The sequence below is a fragment of the Schistocerca americana genome, chromosome 8 (assembly GCF_021461395.2).
Source record: "Schistocerca americana isolate TAMUIC-IGC-003095 chromosome 8, iqSchAmer2.1, whole genome shotgun sequence".
Taxonomy (NCBI): Eukaryota; Metazoa; Arthropoda; class Insecta; order Orthoptera; family Acrididae; genus Schistocerca; species Schistocerca americana.
In genome coordinates this window covers 218,443,404-218,463,893 of record NC_060126.1, presented here as the reverse complement: position 1 = coordinate 218,463,893, position 20,490 = coordinate 218,443,404, and the positions used below count along the sequence as shown (strand labels likewise).

General features: G+C 36.4%; 1 protein-coding gene across 1 annotated transcript in view; it reads right to left on the bottom strand.

Annotated features, from left to right (window-relative positions):
* Positions 1 to 19,629, bottom strand: part of LOC124544889 (protein downstream neighbor of son homolog) — a 91,810-nt gene extending 72,181 nt beyond the window's left edge. Inside the window, exons 1-3 of the mRNA XM_047123616.1 lie at positions 19,544 to 19,629; positions 4,698 to 4,911; positions 1,516 to 1,702 (exon numbers count right to left, since the gene is read on the bottom strand). Of these exons, the coding sequence (XP_046979572.1) occupies positions 1,516 to 1,702; positions 4,698 to 4,906 (396 nt within the window). The 5' untranslated portion in view covers positions 4,907 to 4,911; positions 19,544 to 19,629. The remainder of the gene's footprint in view (positions 1 to 1,515; positions 1,703 to 4,697; positions 4,912 to 19,543) is intronic.
* Positions 19,630 to 20,490: the final 861 nt, after the last annotated feature.

The window sequence follows — 20,490 nt, the reverse complement described above, 5'->3', positions numbered from 1 at the left end:
ATCTACAAAGGGAGGCATGATCATCATAATAAAATAAGGGAAATCAAAGCTAGCACACAAGCAAGTAGGTGTGCTGTTCGTGATTGGAATAATAGAGAATTATTGTGAAGGCGGTTCAAAAAACCCTCTGCCACGGTGTGATTTGAAGAGTATCAATGAAGATGTAGGTCTCTCCCCAGCACCAGCTTTTCTGAGCTAAACAGATGGGCCATCACATACTATGTTCCCATAATCGTCCAGGTCTCATCCTCTGGTAAGCCCTGCATCCACACCCTCTTTCACAAGGTCTCCCATTCCTCCACCTGCCAACCTCTCCCATGTCATTGTTATCATGTGCTGTAGGATCTCACCAGTTCCAGTGCCCTTTTGTTACATTCCTATCCTGTGCACTTGCTATCTTATACACCTTGTGCCTCCCTCCGAGCCATGATCCATGCTTCATCCAAAAATTAATCTGCATTAAGTCCCTACATGAAACAACACCACTAAAATTCCAGGCATTATGAGGTTCATATTTTGTGATCGTGTGATTATACGAGTAGTTGACAATTCTACTAGTACTGACCCATTTCTCAAGTGCTTCTTTGACTTTAAGGTTTCTACAAGGCCTTAAAAACTTTGAGCACGTAAAGCGCAGAACATCTCAAAACAAATCATCACGAAAATGCTCTGTAAGAAGGATTAAATGATCCTATAAAATTATGGCACATGTATGAGAAATTGTTCATGTTGAATATTTAAAGCATTTCTTTGTAGGGAAGGTGTTCTGCTAACCAACTGATCACTCAAAATGACAGGAGTGTTTTTATAAGGGATCTTCACTGAGGTTTCATACAGTGCTCAGAAAAAGTATGTCTATTAGATGGAGGTTTACAGACACAGATAAGTCTAATTACAACTGGAGGGCACTGAGTGCCCTAAAGATGTTACCCAATCGTCACACAGTGCATCCTGAGGTTAACTAATGTTAAAAGAGATTTCTACATTCTTACAATTTAGGCAGTTAAAACAAAATTCCCAATCTCTCAGTAATCCAAAAATTTTACCAGCAGATCCCAATAGTGTTCACAAAATCATGTCCCGAGTTTACAGTAACACAGGACTGGTAGCATTTAGTGGTCCTTAGGAACCCTGAGTTCAGCAAGTTTAAACAAGCCATTTAGATTTTCTGCTGTTTCACTAAATCAGTATCAACCTAAATAAGAGTCTGGAGTTTTAACAAGATATACTTCTCACTCTGTAGTGCTTTTTCCATTATGTTAAACACATTGTCAACTTCAGTCCTTACCTCTTTCTTCATTTTTCATCAGATTCTTTCAAGCCAGCTGGACATCATAACATGTGCAATAACCAGATCAAATAAAATATTTCTGCACAAATGTAACTTATAACATTTTGATATGCACTTTTCAAAGAACTACTGCTTCATGACTACAAGAATAGTCGTGATAGCTATTTCTTATACACAACTTTTGTAAGAAAATAATGACATATCAGAATTACTGCTGCTGTTACCTTTATGACAGTTGTTTGAAGTCTGCTGAGTATGCTGGAGAACGAAGTTTCAGTAAATGACATGGAAGACGACGACTGTGGTGCCGTTAACAGTTGAAAGAGAGAGTTATCACACGAAGTCTCAAAATCAGCAGGAAACACAGCTGTTGCATTATCTCGAGATCTCTTTGTAGGCACGTCCCCACACCTGTTAGACAGATATTTTTCAAATTTGTAATCATAACGCCAAAGCAAAGATGATACAACACACATTTTTAAGTATTAATTACTAATAATATGTAAGTAATAGCATATTACTTCACACCCTCATTTGCATAATGTAAATAGGTAATAAACTATTGTGATAATTTGAGTACCGAGGCCAAACAAACTGGCTGGGATGGAGTTAAGCTACAATCATAAAATTATAAATATACACCAAACTGGTGGATAATAGATACATTCAGTAGGTGAATTGCAGAACAGCAAATATACACATTTTTAAGTTGACAGGACTATTTCTAGCTTTGGAGCTGGGTTCAGGGAGATTTAAAATTAAAAGCTGGTCACTCAGACTCCATGATGAGAGGAGCCCACCTGTTGAGAAGACGAGGGGAGATAATGATATCTCTGTTTCTCCTCATACTTACATTATATGCACTTCCTATAAACTAAACTAAGCACAGACTGTGTATTAGGAGCTAACCTCAGAAGAGCAATGGACTTATAAAATAGTTCTCAATTTATTTCTTCATGATAGTCACTTGTTTCCTTTGACTTATAAATGAGAACAGAATTTGATGCAAAAAGGAAGAAGCAACAGTGTACAGGACAATAAATCCTATGAATCTTCACACAGGATCAGGAAAACTTCCACATACCCTGCCATGTGTCCAGTCTTTTCTGGCAGAATGACAGGCATTAATTAACATTATACATACATACACAATCATTATGACAAACTGTGTCTCACTGAAATGTGGTAAATTTCATTATTCCTTGTTCTGTCTTCCTCCTCATATCCAGTGCCCAAAATTAAGGTGAGCCTGCCTCTTCCTGTTACTCAAAATATTTTTCTCTGTAAACCAACATTAATGTTTATGCGTATCTTCACGGCATCTGCAGTTGTTTCCACTACCCTTTCTATAGGCAGTACAACTGTTTCGTTTTGTTTCCCTCTCTTTCAAACCATTCCTGCACTGAACACACAAATTCATATGTATTATCAGACAAAACATGAACAGCAGCTTACTGAACTAACCATTTCACAAGTAATTCTTTCTCCTCCCCCCCTTCCACTCTTTCGCTGTCAGCTTCAGACTTTCTGTCATATAAAATTAAAATACCATACACAGAGATACGAAAAATCCAACAACAACAAATCACAACAGTGAGGGTATTGGCAGTGACCAATGTTCACAATTGATTTAACAGGCACCCGAGGTGGCTAGGCAGAGCAATATGGCACCAATGAACAAAAGACAAGACCACACATTTTCTGACTGGCTGTTGCTAAGCAGCTGCCTTGTATACAACTTGCCATTAATCACTATTATTTTGATCAAGGTGTAGTTAATCAGCAAAGCTTTTAATCTCACAGTGTACACAGAAAAGTTCACCAGTACTTGTAATATTAACACTGCAAGAATTTATTCAATCTACATAAAAGGCAAACCAAAGATGGCAAATCAAAGACTGTGTTTCATTGTTTGAACACTTTAAAGATGCAACACGCTATCCTCTGCAAAAGTACTGCTGTGTGGTGTGGGATCGCTACCAGATAGGGTTGATGGAAGACACTGAAAAAGTCTAAAGAAATGCAGCTCATTTTGAATTATCACAAAATATGGAAGAGAATGTCATGGACATGGGTCAACTGAGGTGAAATTCATTAAAACAAAATTATTTCTCATTGCGGCTAGAGCTTTTCATGAAACTTCAATGACCAACTTTCTCCTCTGAATGCACAAACACTTTATTTTGCCAACCTATGTAAGGAGAAATGATGATCAAAATAAAATATGAAAAATCAGAGCTCATACAGAAAGATTTAAGTGTTCATTTTTCTCCATGCACTGTCAGAGTGGACTGGCAGAGAAATGCTCTAAAGGTGGTTCCAATGCATCTTCTGCCAGACACTGAATTGCAGAGAAGCCACATACAAGTTGAAAATCAAGTGGTTGATTATTTTCAATCTGTAATTAATGCGCATAAAATCAAAGTTGTGTAACATCGCAGATGATTCGCAGTGAGTGTCTTTCAAACAACAAAAGCTGAAACATATCTACGGTTACCACAATCAACATTGCAACATGAAAAACTGGTGTTAGATACAAATCTTTGTATTGCTGCTATAGTCAATGACCACACCAACGCACTTCTGAAAGACAGCAAGCAAATCTGGTATATATTAGTTGTTATATGTATATTCATGAGTGTGATTTACACAATGGTGACAGATGTCACTGGCACTGCACAAAACAACATTTTTTGTTGTGACAATGGTGACAGATATCACAAAATATTTTTTGTTGTGCTGTGTTTCCAAGTATTTTGCGTAAAATGAATGGACGCAGCACCTTGTTCAACAGGATAAATACACCTCACTACTCCATGAAATAGTATTACTTTAAACAAAACTAAATATTTAAACTTTCCATTTTCTCTATTAGGCAATTTTTGCTCAGCAGGTACCTGATACAATCCATACAATACACATCATAATTTTCTTGATGATAATGATGATGATATTTATTTTGTGAGACGCTCAACTGCGTGGTTATCAGAGCTTGCACAAATTCCCAATATTTACACAGTCCAGTCTCACCACTTTCATAAATGACCATGAAATGATGAGGACAACACAAACACCCAATTCCCAGTCAGATAAAAACTCCAACCTGGCTGGGAATTGAGCCTGGGACTCCGTGATTCAGAGGCAGCAGCAATAATTTTCTTGGTCATATTACATGAGAAATTGGAACTATCCAATTCTATAACATGCAACTTGACCATGTGGCATGTAGCTTCCTCCATTCACTCCTCTGGATGTGGTGAAGCAAAAAAATGTGTGGACATTAAGTCACCATTCATGATACAGAGCCAAGGTGAGGTAAAATCACAGTTAAATCATAAATGAACAGCATACAGTGAAGAGAGACATCCTTAGCATAAGTATTTTTTTCTTACTCTCATATGTTCACCTGAAAGGATTCTTCCTTTTTGCAGTACCAGTAGAGGCATTATCTTTGCTTGAAACACCAGAGTCCTGTGACAGAGTACGGGATAGATCTTTCCCTCTTAGTCTTGCCTGTAGTGCTCTTTTCTTCATCTTTAAACGATGTATCCGCATAACATCCTCTGGCAGCTTCCATGATGGAGATGTTGGGAAATGGTCTTGAGAAGTGTTCATTGTTCCTGTGAAGAAGAAAAAAGGAAAACAAAATTCAATAAAATTACGACAAAAAGTACTGTGTCTGTTTACATATTTAATAAAGAATGTCCTGCAATTTGTACAAACTGTGAATGGGGGAAACATTTACAAATGTCCATTATAATGCTAAATACTGGTCATTTCATAACAGCCAATCAGATTTTTAAGGTCTTTTCCACTTCAGGCAGCTCAGGTTATGATTACATTTGGCCTAACAATTTCTCTGAAGCCCAAACAAACCTACAAATAATTTTTTGCTCAGCACATCACTGCCCTCTCACCCTATGGACAGCTCAATAACCTATTGATACAACCGGGAACTTTCCCCCACGTCACACCAACCCAGCACATACATCTACAACAGACAGCTTTCTTAAATTAAAATCAAACAATGGAAAATCTGGAGTGGAATAACAATATCAATCAAGAAAGATTGCAACTCAGAGCACAAAAGGGGCACAGAGCAGTGGACAGGCAACAGGCACATTTAAAAGTAGATTTCTGGATAAGCTGTTGAACTACATCTTTCGTCAGATGTGCACAGTATCAGGCCTTAATGCCTGGAGACAATAGTGATCTAACACACGGGCGCACGCGCGTGAGAGAGAGAGAGAGAGAGAGAGAGGGAGAGAGAGAGAGAGAGAGAGAGAGAGAATGTCTGACTAGTCATTCTACATTAATTTGGTATTTGCATTTAGCATTGTGATAGAGTATTCTTGAAATTGCAGTGAAGGGCACAGCCATCTAGACACCAGTCAAATAAATATAACATTTCTACTTGTTTTGTAAATAAAACTGCCTTTCCTGCCGCCACTTAATTTACTTATCCCAGACGTGTTTCGCCTTTTTTTTTTTGCTCTAAGGCATCATCAGTGGTATGATTTGCTGATCTGCGTTTCCTCACATCTGATCTGGAGGTCGCACTACCACTTTATTACTGGCATATAAACACAAGTTTGCATTCTGTCCTTCTTTACACTGTTCACCATGTGTCTCCTTGTTTTTTGTGGTTTACTAATGTTCTTTTGCGACTCAATATAATTATTTCGTCAGACATTGCTTTTCAAAACATAAATATTGCAACTCCATTACGTGTTAATGTTAATATAACATTTCATTGCTGCTTCTTCAATAAAAGTTTTAAAGAACATCAGTTTCTGACTTTGAAGGGTCTCTTTGAATCGGTTACTGCAATAGCAAAATCAGAGAAGTGTCAAAAATTTTCCCCCTATTAAGAATTACATGTATATTAGTCGTTTTCTTCAAGATTTTAGATGGTTACAACAAAAGTGGCAAGTTGCTTCTGATCCTTTTCAGTTGTTCACCATTTCTTCCACTAACATGTAAGAAAGAACGTAAAATCAAGATTTACACAGACAGTTATGCACGAGGATTGTCAGCTATGATGATGGAAAGTAGGCCTTCTGTGACCAACGAGTTTGAAATTGAAGGAACTGTTAAACCAGGGGCTGGTTTACAAGAGATTTCAACATCAATCAAGAAAGGCGGAACAGCCCTCATGGACAAAGACTTTGTAGTGTTAATGGCCGGAGCAAATGACGTCAGTAGAAACAAGAGGAGAATAGGCAACATCGACACTGAAGAAGACTCTCGAAGTGTAAACCCACACTAATGTGATTATCGTTAATGTGCCTGACTGACATGATTTGCCTCTGTGGTCATGTGTGAATAAGGAAGTGGAACAAACCAACAAGGAGTACAAAGCTACTGATACACACTTTAAAAATGTTATCATAATTAAAACCAGTAGTTGTAACAGACATTGGTATACCACACGTGGCAGGCACTTCAAAAACTAGGTAAACATTTAAGTGATATAGTTCTCAAAGTAATATCAGACAAGCTTGCGAAGGACGAAAGACCAGTGCTCTGTTTAGATTATGTCTCAACTGAAATGACAAAAAACTTCTAGACATTGACCAGGGTGGATGTTCCAGAATTACAGGGACACTACCTGGTCAACTTTTATATGGTAACATTATGCTGCATCAATTCAGTAAAGATGCAAATAAAGCAATGCCAAAGGTAGAGTTTAAAATACGCTTCCTCAACATTCAGGGTATGGCAGATTTAATGAATTTTCCAATGAAAACATAGTGCCTATTGTGTACTTAAGTGAACATTGGAATAAAAAGGATGAGCTTGAGTAAAAAAGTATTGGATGATTACACATTATTTAGTTGCTACAGTAGAGAACATCACTTACATGGAGGTGTAGCAATATATGCAAAAACACACCTTGCACCAAACTGTGGCACAGTAGATCTCAACACCCTTTGTGCTGAACTACATTTTGAAATATCATGACTAGTAATTGAGAGTATTAAGCTAGTGGTAGTAGTGGTGGTGGTGGTGGTGGTGGTGGTGGTGATGGTAGGCCACCTACTGCTGACCCACGCATCTTTCTTGAGAAATTTGAGGACCTCTTAATGTACTTCGGTATACCAAAATGGGAGAAATATAACATTGTCATTGGAGGGGATGTCAATTCAAGCTTTGATGTTCTGCAGGACAGAAAAACTGTGAAAGAGCTCATAAATTTGCTTCGACGATTTAACCTATACTATGTTAACTGTAAACCTACAAGGGGCTCTGCCTGTCTAGACAACATATTTATAAACATTAAGAGAACTTATATGTACACTGATGTAATTAGTTTCCCTTTCTCAAATCATGATGCAGTATTAATTAGTGTTAGTAATGTAACTTCAGATTGCACCAACCCAAAAGCCAAAATTGTGACTACTAGGCCAATGAGTAGAGAGGGGATGCATAGGTTTAGACATGCCCCCCCCCCCCCCCTTGTTTCAGCTGGGACTCCCTTTTTAGTAGGCTTCAACATTGTTCCTCTGATATTGTTATCACTGATTTTTTTGTGTGTTTTTAAATATACTCAAAAATAACATCCTTCTGAAAAAAATGTACAGTAAATATTAGCAGTGATTACAAAAAAAAGGAAAAACAAGGAATGGTATGCTCCACAGTTAAGGCAACCGAAAAATAGTGTTATGCTATATTCTGGCATGTACAAAAATGGTAAATCAGAAGTGTACAAAGAATTGTATGCTATAGCTAAGCATAAGTACAGGCAGGCAATCAGTGAAGCAAAGAAACTACATCATATAGTAAACATTGAAAAGTCCAAAAACAAATGCAAAAAAGCCTAGAGTGTAATTAATTCTATTGTCCACACTAAGCAAAAATATGATACTGCCATAACCCCAGAAAAATTCAATAAATTTTGTATCCAATTCATTGCAGAAATTAGCAGTCCAATAAACAAACCTACACTTAGTATCATGGACAAATGTTTAGAAAAGCCTTTCCCGAGCACTTTCACTTTCACAGAAGTGTGTCCATATACTATCCTGAAAATTTCAAACCTTCAGCTAGTGTTGATTACTATGATTTGTCATGTAATTTGTTGAAAGATGTTATTGACTGTATAATTTATTCTTTAACTTATTGTGAAAATAAATGTCTTGTTGAAAGTAAGTTCCCTGATAAACTAAAAATTTCTAGAGTTGTGCCCATATATAAAAAAGGTGAAAAGAACTGTTTCACTAGCTATAGGCCCGTATCCATCACACTGGTTTTTTTTTCGAAAATGTTTCGGGTCGACAGAAGCGTCCGATCCAACGCGTCGGCTTTGACCCGTGACGTAAGGGTGTTGTGTGTGACGTCATGACGGCGCGGAGTTTAGTTTGAGTGTGGCTGTCTCCAGTTCAGTTTTATCTTATTTTATTTACTTTTCTGATCTGTTCGCTCTATCTCGTGAGATTTTTTTTTTAAAAAAAAGACAAAAAACACTAATCAGCTACTGAAGCATCTTTATCTTCTATGGGTTGCAGGGGTTACGACCCCTGGGGAGGTGGGTGGGTATTCATACATGGCTGTCTTCACTTACACGTTGTAGCTACGCAAGGTGTCTAAATTTGTTTATATTTAGTTTGCCCCCACCCAAAACACCCCATTTCCTGCGCTTGTCCCGTTAGTGTCATTAGGCTTCTTGTGGAAAGTGTGTGTGTTTGTTTTTGTTTCCGCCATATTTGTGACGTCATGGGTCAAAGCAGACGGGTGGGATCGGACGCTTCCGTATTTCCAATGTTTGAAACAATAATGTACAATCAAGTTAGTTTTTGCTTGGGCAAATAAAATGTAATCAGTGATAAGCAATTTGGATTTAGGAAAGGTAAATCCACAACTGACACAATGGATTCCTTAGTAACATTTGTCCTATGTGTGTTTGTGGCTGGGGGCTACGCTCAGGCTACGTTTTGTGACCTGAGCACAGCTTTTGATCATGTGAAGCATAATACTTTGCTAAATAAGCTACTCTATTACAGTTTTGATGGCAAAGGTGTAAATACGTTTAAATCTTTCCTAGAGAACCACCAACAAGTTGTGTGCATTGGTAGAGAGAAATCAAATTTGGTTTATGTTAGGTCTGGAGTGCCACAAGGGTTGGTGCTTGGGCCTTTATTGTTTCTATTAATGATTGATGATCTGCCTTTATTCATAAATTCACATGCATTATTGTATGCCGATGCCAGAAAATACACTTGCTCAATATTCATTATGGTTCAGAACAAATGGTTTCTTCCTAAACGAAAGTAAAATCCAGGAACTTTATTTATGCTTGAAGGAGACCCCTAACCACCATGAATTAGAAACCATTAAATTTTTAAGTGTTACTATTGACAACAAATTGACCTGGGAACCACACATCAAAAATATATTGGTTAGACTTTCAAGAGTTATTTATCTAATTAGAAATTTAAAAAGACATGTTCCGTATGGAATTTTATTGTGGGGTAGTAGTAGCCACATAAATGACATTCTACTTTTGCAGAAGACCGTATTATGAATAATTACTGATTCTGGTAAATCAGAACACTGTAAACATCTGTTCATTAAATTGCAAAGTCTGACTAGTAAACCTAATAATTTATAATGTTGTAATGTACATTAGAAATAATGATTCAAAATTTGTATTGAGAAGTGATATTCATAGCTATAATAGTAAAAATAGAATACTAGAAATAGAACATGTATAGTCATGAAACATCGTAAACTACATAAATCACAGAACTCCTATCTAGTTCTTGGACTAAGAATGCTTAACAGACTAAGCAAAAATTTTAAAGAAATGACTGTAAATATTTTTAAAGCAATATTGTACAAGAAACTAGTAAACAATCCTTTGCACACTGTTGATGTATATTTTGAAGATCAAAGTACTGCTTTGTAATGTGTGGTTCCTACTTTAACCCGTTTCATGCAAATGAAAGTACATTGAGAAATGTATACTCTTGACTTTGTCTATTGCTGTAAAAAGCTGAACGACAATAAAATTTTATTATTATTTTTATTATCATCATTCATTGTGATTTACAGATATAACGTTTTTTTTTCCATCACTGATGTTGAATTAGAAGTGGGTCAATCCAAATGAAGTGGTCCAATAAAAACAAAGTTGGTTGCTTGACCATTTTTAAATATTTTAATTTTTTTATACGTGATTACCCTATAATTGAGAAGTTCAAAACAGTTTCCAAAAACATTTTACCTTTCACCTTTACTGAATGGCGGCTATTTTCATTTGTAAGGGCGTGATGATGTTTATAGACATTAGCAAAAATGTTAATATCTATGGGCTGGGTTAAGTTACAACATTGCAATTGACATGATTTTATTTAGAAAAGCGTCCTCTACAACATTGTCTATTACACAAAATACCCTAAATTCAAAAATAACCAGTCAAAATGACCTCCAAACCTTGGTATCCAAATTTTCAAAAATCCACTTTTTAGGCCCAAAAATAACAAACAAGGAGTGATTTATGAGAGTCTATTTTTTTTCCTGTACTTAGATATCATATACTACTAGCCTCATATAGAGCAAGAAATGTTACAAATGTTTCCTTAATTTTTTATGAATTTTTGAAATTTGAAAATTTTCATTTTTTGTTAACTTTGGGGTTAGTTATCTCAGGGGGGACTGAATATAAAAATATGATTTTTGCACAGATTGTACACCTATATGATAGCAACGTACTGTAAAAATTTCAACATTGATATCTGACTGTGAACAAAGATATGGTTTTTGAAAATGAGGAGATAATTCACATTACTCTACAACCGATCTTATGGCTGTTGCCCATTCATGTGTGATATTGGTGGGATATAATCAATTATTATTGAAGTAAGGTACTGAGTTATATACAAAAAGTGGAAACATCACTAAAATTAACATTTATATTATTTTGACATACTTAAAATAAATATTTTCAATTAACATCCTTCGAGATGCGACTGCTCCAAAGCCTGGTGGTGAATGTTAAGAACACTTCAGACAGCTTCTGTGGTATAGAATAAGACCTCTCAGTTGCTGTGTAAGTTCAAGCACTGAAAGTTTCCTTAAAACATTTTTAATTGGTATCCAAACTTTGTCACTAGTAGATTTCTTGAATGGTGTTCTTGGGTCAGCAGGAGGGTAAAAATGAAAAAAAAAAAAAAAAAAAAAAAAACATTGTTTTCAAAACTTATTCTTCCAACCTCTGCAAGCCACCACTGTTCATCATACACACATGCCACTCTGTCATTCAACGTTAAAGACAGAGATGTAATTTTACTAACACAATGATCCTCATAAATTTTGGTTTCTGATGTTAGATAGCATCAAACTAAGTTTTCTGCAGTGCCACGGAATTTGTGGAAATGCCTTTTTCCTTTTATTACTAAACAGTTTTCAAATCTTGTTTGAACTGTTGTTTTCACAAGCAGAACCACTTCTTCTTTCTTGATCAGAAAATAGGCAATGCCGTTAATATTATCCTTGCAAAAGGACATATACGTATGTCCTGTACTGTGAGCATTTGGTCTGTGGTTGGTCTTTGAAGGCTGGCTTTACTTACTTCACGTTTTGTTGTACCTCCTACTCCATCACTTGCATTTTTACCATGGCAAGATGCAAAAAAGTGCCATTCAGCCTCCAACCCAAAATATACTTTGTGGTTGCACAGATTTGAAAAATTCTCTTTGTTCTTATACTAACTACCACTTCCATCTGAAAAGCATATCACCTTCTCAACCTTGGGAAAATTTTGTTTTATGAAATTTATTACATACTTCTGGAATGCATGTACAGCCAACGTGTTGTGCTCCAAGTAGTCACTTAGAATGCAAATTGAAAAACTGAAAACTTCATCCTTCTCATTTTTTAAAGTATAGGATAGATGGATGCACTGTTGCCTGGTCATTGACCCATGGTACCCTTGTATTGCATCCTGAATCACAAATGTAAAATTTTCTGCAGAATCGGCTAGCACTATGCATTCAGTTTCATGAAGTTGTGCTTTTTTGTCCTCCAAAAACTTACTTTGGACTTGAGAAACACAGTGGTGACTTGAGTTTTTGTAAGTTATCAATTAAAGATTCCAAGTACTCTTCCTGAGATTTAACCAATGTTATCATTTCTGCCCTGTCAATTGTGACCCACTGTTTGAAGGTAATACTGTCTGGCATTTCCTCATCATATTCGTGAAACAATTCAGTAACGGTTTCCTTACCAGGGCATTTATTGCACAAACTCATCATGCAGTCATAACTGTTAGTGTCACAGACCATTAAATGTAGTAACTCTTTTTAATTAAGATCATTGAGTTTTGCACCCGCAATCATCAGTTTGACATTTTGATGATAAAAAAAACACATACGGAGAGTGTCCCTGAGGATCCAGCCAAAATACACCACTTAGGGCGGGGGTCACAAAATTTTGACCTTCCAATTTTGCATTCAGAATGAGAATTTTTGAACGGTACATAAAGTTCATTTAAATTTGACAACACTAAACGTTTCTGCTTTGTTACTTTAACTCCATTTATAATAACTCTTTTGCTATCTTTGCAAACTGGGCACATTCTACTGTTTTCAACATCTTCAAACAACTGCTGTATCTTTTTAATTGTTTCTTCACTTATACCTACTCCTTTCTTCTTTCCTAAAACTAATTTTCGGGTTAGTTTAACCAAACGATGAGAAACGTTGAATTCATGAACTATTTTTTCTCTGACCATGAGTCAGGGAGCAAACTTAAAATTTTAACTTTTTCCTCTTTAGATGTCACTGAACATTTAATTTTTAATTTAACTATTAAGCTCAAATATTCAGTGTCAGATGATGCTGGTGGTAAGTTTTCTTCTTCATTAGAAATAATGTTGGTATCTGTATTACTAAAGCATGATTCCAAGTCTTTTCTAATTTCATCTGAAATTTGTTGTACCTTATTTTCAATAGCTGCTTTTCTTTTTCTGCTACTTAATTTTATTATTTTCGAAGCAGGAGATACGTCTAACTTAGAACAAGCAAAATCCAATATGCTAACAGCTTCCTCATAAGGACTATAAATGTCATTAACAAGGTTACACGATTCTGGTTCTGGATTCACAACAAATATTTTTGAGTAACAATTTGGGCACAGGGAATTTCCAGGAATAACATTACATTTCAGTTGGGAAGCTGTTTCACTCTCACATAACAAGGACAAATGTTCAAGTTTTATGTCCCTCAAACCCTTAGTAATAGGCTTTTTTATGATCTTTAAGTGGATCACAGCACTTTCTTCCAATAATGTGGTTGCACTTCAGAATATATTTCTTCTCATGATACTCACACACTCATGTTACAGAAGAACTTACTCGAAATTTAAACATAGTTGGTCTAACTTCATCAAAATCATTGCCATTTTTCAAGTTTTTTTAAAGCTGAACCATAAACTGTTTTGTGACACACTTCACCTGCTATCTGTTCAACAGAGCATTGTTCATCCATGTTATTGCATACTAATTAATCTCTCAAAATTAATTACAAATTACACAAAGAATGATGGGACACTTTACAACATGAGGCACCCTGAATACAACCCTCTCCTGTAGCAAGGAATTAAGAGTGTTACAATGAGTGTGTCTTTTGCAGATATAGCAGTTCTTAAGTGAGTATTGTGCTTTGTGATATGAGGATACACTTCACTGAGCACGTGCACATGTATGCTCATCCATTCTTAAGTAATTGATGTACGACTTGACATCCTCCACTATAAGCTCACGTAAAAAGTTTTGTTGAATGCTTTTATCGTGTCGTCATAAAACCCATGGCTTCACCCAGGTATGTTTCCTTTTTTTCTTCTGCTTCTCTTCCGCATGTGCACACAGTGCAATTCTGGTACATGCAACTGCTGCAGTTAATAAGAAGTAGTAGTTGTCAGCCATCTTGAACTTTGACGAAAAATATGACAACAGTGTAATATCCCTTTTTAGCGCCACGTCAAAGATCTTTGTCAAATATTTGATCACATCTTTGATCAAATCTTTGACAAAGAAATTTGATAGTGTAATACCGGCCTAACAGAGGTTTCAGAACAGACTGACTACAACAATGCCACACCCAGCAATAATGTACTTCTTTACTGACAATAAACATAAACGTAAATGGGCATTTTTAATATCATAAAACAAAAGCAAAAGCTCCTATTGTTTAATATTGCATTATTATAAATAAATAAACTAGATGAATATGGGGTGATAGTGTTAACTAAGTAATTGTCACAATTAAATTTTATTACATTGAAACAATAAACCATTTAAATAGGCAACAGCCATAAGATCAGTTGTATAGAAATGTGAATTATTTCCTCATTTTCAAAAATTCGTAACTTTGTTCACAGTCAAATATCAATGTTGAAATTTTTTACAGTACATTGCTATCATATAGGTGTAAAAACTGTGCAAAAATCGTATTTTTATATTCAGTCTCACCTGAGATAACTAACCCCAAACTCTACAAAAAATGAAAATTTTCAAATTTCAAAAATTCACAAAAAATTCTAATTTTTGCTAATGTCTCCAGACTGAAAAATTGTCACATGCTTACAAACAAAAATGACCGCCATTCAGTAAAGATGCAAGATAAATTATTTTAAAAACGCTGTTTTGAACTTCTCAAATATAGGGTAATCACAAATAAAAAAATTAAAATATTTAAAAATGGTCAAGCAACCGTCACTGGACCACTTCATATGGATTGACCCAAGTGTTTGATAGCTTCATGTATGATTTATTCTTCAGACTGTAGCACAGTGACTGTTAGTCACAATAGTGCACACTTATTACTAATAGTGCAAACACACAATGTAAACAGTGAGACAAGGGCACAGATTTTGTCATCCTGTTTAGTGGCTTTCCAAAGGGCTTCTTGAGTTTCAGATGACGTCTATTGCACCAACAATAGGCAACTGTCAACTACTGAGCTACCTACATGCGCTACTTCACATAGTGGTGACTATTTATGGAGTGGGTGTGATGTTTAATTTTTTGTACTTTTGTTCCACTTACAAAATAATAACTGTAGAAATCAAAATGTTCAACATTTTCTTTTCATCTGGCAGCACAGACAATCTTCAGAGTCCAGATGGCTGAGTTTCTGGTCAGTTTTTGGAAGAACAATAAGTTCTGTCACGTAAAAGTTAAAGCATGTGAATACTTTTTGTTAAAGATTACAATTACTATTCTACTTTTACGTAATAAGTCATGAAACAGGGCACAGCATGTACTGGTAAGCTGAATGTTTTTTATTGGTATCTGGAGTCTTGGCACCATTTTCGAATGGTGTGAACCATGTATCTACACATTAGCACACCACTGTTAAAAGTTTTATCATGTTTGCTTCCATAGGGACACTGTTGTGCCCAATGATTGAACCCCACTGCTTGCATTGCAAAAGTGTTTCCCTGGAAAAAAAAAATTAGAAGACATATCCCCATAAAAAGCTGAGGATTCTTTTGCTACATCACCTTACCACTGTTCTAGTACATAAATACCTACAAGTTCTCTTTTGTGTGTGTGTGTGTGTGTGTGTGTGTGTGTGTGTGTGTGTGTGTGTGTGAGAGAGAGAGAGAGAGAGAGAGAGAGAGAGAGAGAGAGAGAGAGAGTAAACTCCATTATTTTTCCTTGTAATCACCGACAGAAGAGTATGAAAAATAACAACACATTGGTTCAGAATGTGAAAAATGAACTTTCTGCACCATTTTACAGTCCTGTTGATTAATTGTGCTTAGCAGTATGTCATGACTGTAAACCTTCTTGTACTCGAGTTTTAATCACAAATTGCAGAACTTTGACAGAAAAAAAGTCTTCAGCATGTCTATGATACTGCAGTCATATCTCACTTCTGTCACACAGATATCCTATCACACAAGGACCATCTTAATATAAGAATAAACCACCATAATATCCATGTTCAAGCAAAACCACTGTCACACATGTGACATTTGATATTGTTGTGGGAAAGTCTGAAAACTGGAGATGATGTACACTGTCAAAGCCCGGCTTCAGGATGAAAGGTATTTACAACATTCTGTATTAATGTCTTCATTATCATTGTCACTGATGTTGCTGCTACTGATTTGATGGATAGTATAATCAAGATTTCCCAGCTGGTCAAACATGAGACAGACCACATAATACTCCTGATGCTGGGCCAGCATTTGGGTCTTCCACTAGCTCACTATTCAGTGCACCTCTCCATCCAGTGTTGGTACTCCTGTGACAGAAGTTCATAAAACAGGAACAAAAGGTCCACATTTTAAGCTGTGATAGCCTAAGTCCTAACAGGTAAGACAGCTGTTCGGAAAAAGCAAGAAATCTTTGTCTTCATTCTAGTGTGTCACATTATATGTATATGAATGCAGTCACTGTGACTGAAATTCCTATGTTTGTGTAAACAGATTATACATAATAGAAGTGCACCACTCTGAGTGGACCACATCCTCCCTCCCTAAACACAAAATAGAAAAGTAGTTGACTGAAAAAAAAAAAAAGATTAGTTCACGATTAACTCTTTTTAGCTAGGCCTAAATGATTTTTGAGCTTTCAATTATTCCTACAACCTTCATATATATATAAATATGGAGTTACCGGCAAATTCCCGCCAACGTGGTCACCAGGGATGGAGCACAAATTTAGTAGATCAAGTGTAACCTTTCCAGTTGACTGACTGTAGTTTTTCTTGCAGTGTCCTAATAACAATGGCTATTCTCTATTTGTACAAAACAATATTAACTGAAATTTGCTGACATGGATTATGACTATTAAAGGTTCCTACTTGAATAGTAAACAATTTTTGTAGGCAAGTTTATTGAAAGACAAACTTCAACAAATTTTAACAGTATAATTCAGAAGACTGTTCACCACACTACAGTTTAGTACCTATCTTGACAGATGTACAAATCGAATTCATTAATTAGTTTAACATCAAAATGCCTTCCACAAACACAGGAGCAATTCCGACCATATCCAAGTTATGTGTTAACCTGTCTCCTCTTTGATTTGTGCTAGATGCACTCTACACAGCGAGCACTTATTAGTATAAAAATAGTTTGTAGTGTTAGCAGCAGTTACTTCTTCCACTGTTCTGGAGTATTCTGCCCACATGGCATCCACAATCAAATTAAGTAAATACACAAAAAAAAACAAGTTATAACATGAGCATTGTGTGCTTATACAAGGATGGAGCCCATAGGAATTCGGTCTTGATCCTTTTAAAGGAGCCACTCTGCCATACATTTGAAATAATCTATGAAAACCAAAAATGTAAAAGCTATTAATAGCTTTGGCTTTCTCACCAAGGCTGACCATGGTCCCAACTTGTGAAATACAAGAAGGTAGAAAAGGCATATCATCTTTAAATATGTATTATCTGCATAGGATATTGTGTTGTCTGAAGACCTTCATGTCAAAACCCTGAAAACAACTGCATTTAAGAGGCCTATCTTTTCAATCAGAGGCAGCAGTACATCTAAAAAGTATATGTAATAGTATGAACAATAGTCACTGGAATGTGATCATTATAGTTAATACCATCAGCGTAAAGTCCAAAGAAACTTTACCTACACCACATGTCTGGCATTACAAGCACCGATTCTAGTTATTTCAGTGCAGAGTAATGCCCTTTATGACCAATTAAATTGGCATACATGAGATCACAATACAACAAAGTACAATGCCCGATACATCAGATGATGAACCAGAGAGCAGAGGTTAAATTTTCATAGCAGAAACAAATTCTAGCAACTATTAGCATGTGATAGCTCAAATGCCAACAGATGCATATAATTGTAACTATAATGGATGAACCATGGATCTTGTGTGCTTCAATGGTACAGACAAGTCATGTATGTGCAATCATATAAAAGGGGTATCTACGGCGAGGCTTGACTAACGTATGGTTCCTGAAGAGGAAAAGGCCTTTTCAGTAGTCGAAGGGGCAACAGTCTTGGTAGTTGAGTGATCTAGCTTTGTAACGTCAGCCAACACACCCTTACAATGTTGGTATTGTGGAGAGCTGAAATTTCCATATATTTCCACAGGATATAGAGCTCGATAAAAGTTACATATTGGACCCCCTTTGCATTTTTCAATTAGTTTGTTACCACAACCAAATTTTCTGCTTTCAAATTTGTTGGCTTCACCAACTCACAACCATATTGCAACCTTCTAATCTCACCTAGACCGTGGGCTGCAATAAACCTCAGTCTGTCACCACAAGCAAGATTTCAGTGGGGAATCCAATACGTAACCTTACCCAACACCACCAAGGCCTAACTTTGTAGTATTTATCTTTTTATATTATAGCATCGTTAGAATAAATAATTGATCAATGTAACTAACGGTTTTTTAATGTTGATATAATCCCTACCAGTGCCCATTGCAATTATCATTTCATAATTTTCTGTAGCCCATAAGGTACGTCTGCCTCTCTAGACTGAATCGGTCAAAACGAGAGCCTGATGTTTCTCTGCATATCTGTATAAACCATCCCAAACGAGCAAAATATAACTTTTTTTCTTTCCTTTTCTGTCTTGAAATTTATATGTCTTCTAATTTAAAATTTACATGATGCCACTTTATATATGCTACATCAGAATACACTGCAAGCAATGGAATATTTCAAAATATGTTTTTACAACACGGAAGATCTATATTTACATGTGTCATGGTAAAATCGAAAATGTCTCGAAACGTGACTTCCTGAAAAACATCCTATCAAATTTACGTGTCTAAAGGCTTTGAAGGGCCAAGGCTGATGAATTTGGGTTTCCACAACACCTCTGGGAGATTTCAAAAATGGTTCAAATGGCTCTGAGCACTATGGGACTTGACATCTATAGTCATCAGTCCCCTAGAACTTAGAACTACTTAAACCTAACTAACCTAAGGACATCACACACATCCATGCCCGAGGCAGGATTCGAACCTGCGACCGTAGCGGTCACGCGGTTCCAGACTGAAGCGCCTAGAACCGCACGGCCACACTGGCCGGCCTCTGTGAGATTTGACTGGGGTACTAGACTTATTTATTTTTACATTCTGAAGAACATCATACCAAGCGATGGAAATATTTTGTGGCACCAAGTGCTTTAATGACAACCACTCTGCAATTCGTATTAAATGCCGAGCAACATATCGCTGCTTAAATGAGTATGAAACACTAGTTTGATTTCCACAATAATACGACGATTAAACTACTCAACGAAACTTACCTTATCTCACTTGAATAGTGTGTTTTTAAACAAACTGCATCTCCCCAACGGATCTTCCGCCTGAATATGATGTTTGATTCTCACAGATGTTTCAGTACTACCAAATACGTCATGACTCAAGAGTTGCAGCTGCACGCGGAATTCTGCAGTGCAAACTGCATTCTCAAAAAACGTGCTACATTACGAGTTCAAGCATGAGCAAAAAGAAAAAACAAATATTGAATTTTGTCAATAAATGCCATTATGGTCGCCTCCCCCTTTATCTTAAATATGCTTGACTACAACATCAGCAGTTAAATGTCTTTGTCGTTATGTGATCATATGATCCACCTCAGACCTCATGATTCGCATCAGTTCTCTGTTGTTGGTTGAGGGTGGAAGTTTGGTGTTTGTCGCTCTTGTGAGTGAAGTTACCAAAACTCGGGTACCTGCCCAGTGTTGTTGAAGCTATATTCAAAAACAATCTGCTGATTATGGAGAGAAATTTGGAAAGAGTGTTGGAAGAAGTGATGGAAGTTCCAGAAGTTACGGGATGTGTTCTAACAAACAGCCAAGGTTTGTGTCTTGGTGTTAAAGGAAAGGCTTCACACGAAAGCGCTGGCATAATTAAAGCTATAGCGAGTCAGGTATCCCGATTAGAGCCAGACTCGAAAACTCCAGTAATCCTCTTCGAAAATGATACAAGACAGTGTCTCATCCAGAGTCATGGAAATGTGACAGCTGCTATATATAAAGCCCATACTGCCACGGCCTGAGAATTAGTGGGGTAAGATCGAAGCAGGTAAGATATTCATTAATTTACGAGTAGTTTTATAAATATTTATACGTACCTTTTAGATTATAAAGTGAATAGTTAGTTGTATGGATATTCACAAATGAAATAGTTAATGCATTACAATGCATTGTGTAGATGTACTGCAGCATAGAGCATACCGTTCCAGAAAGTG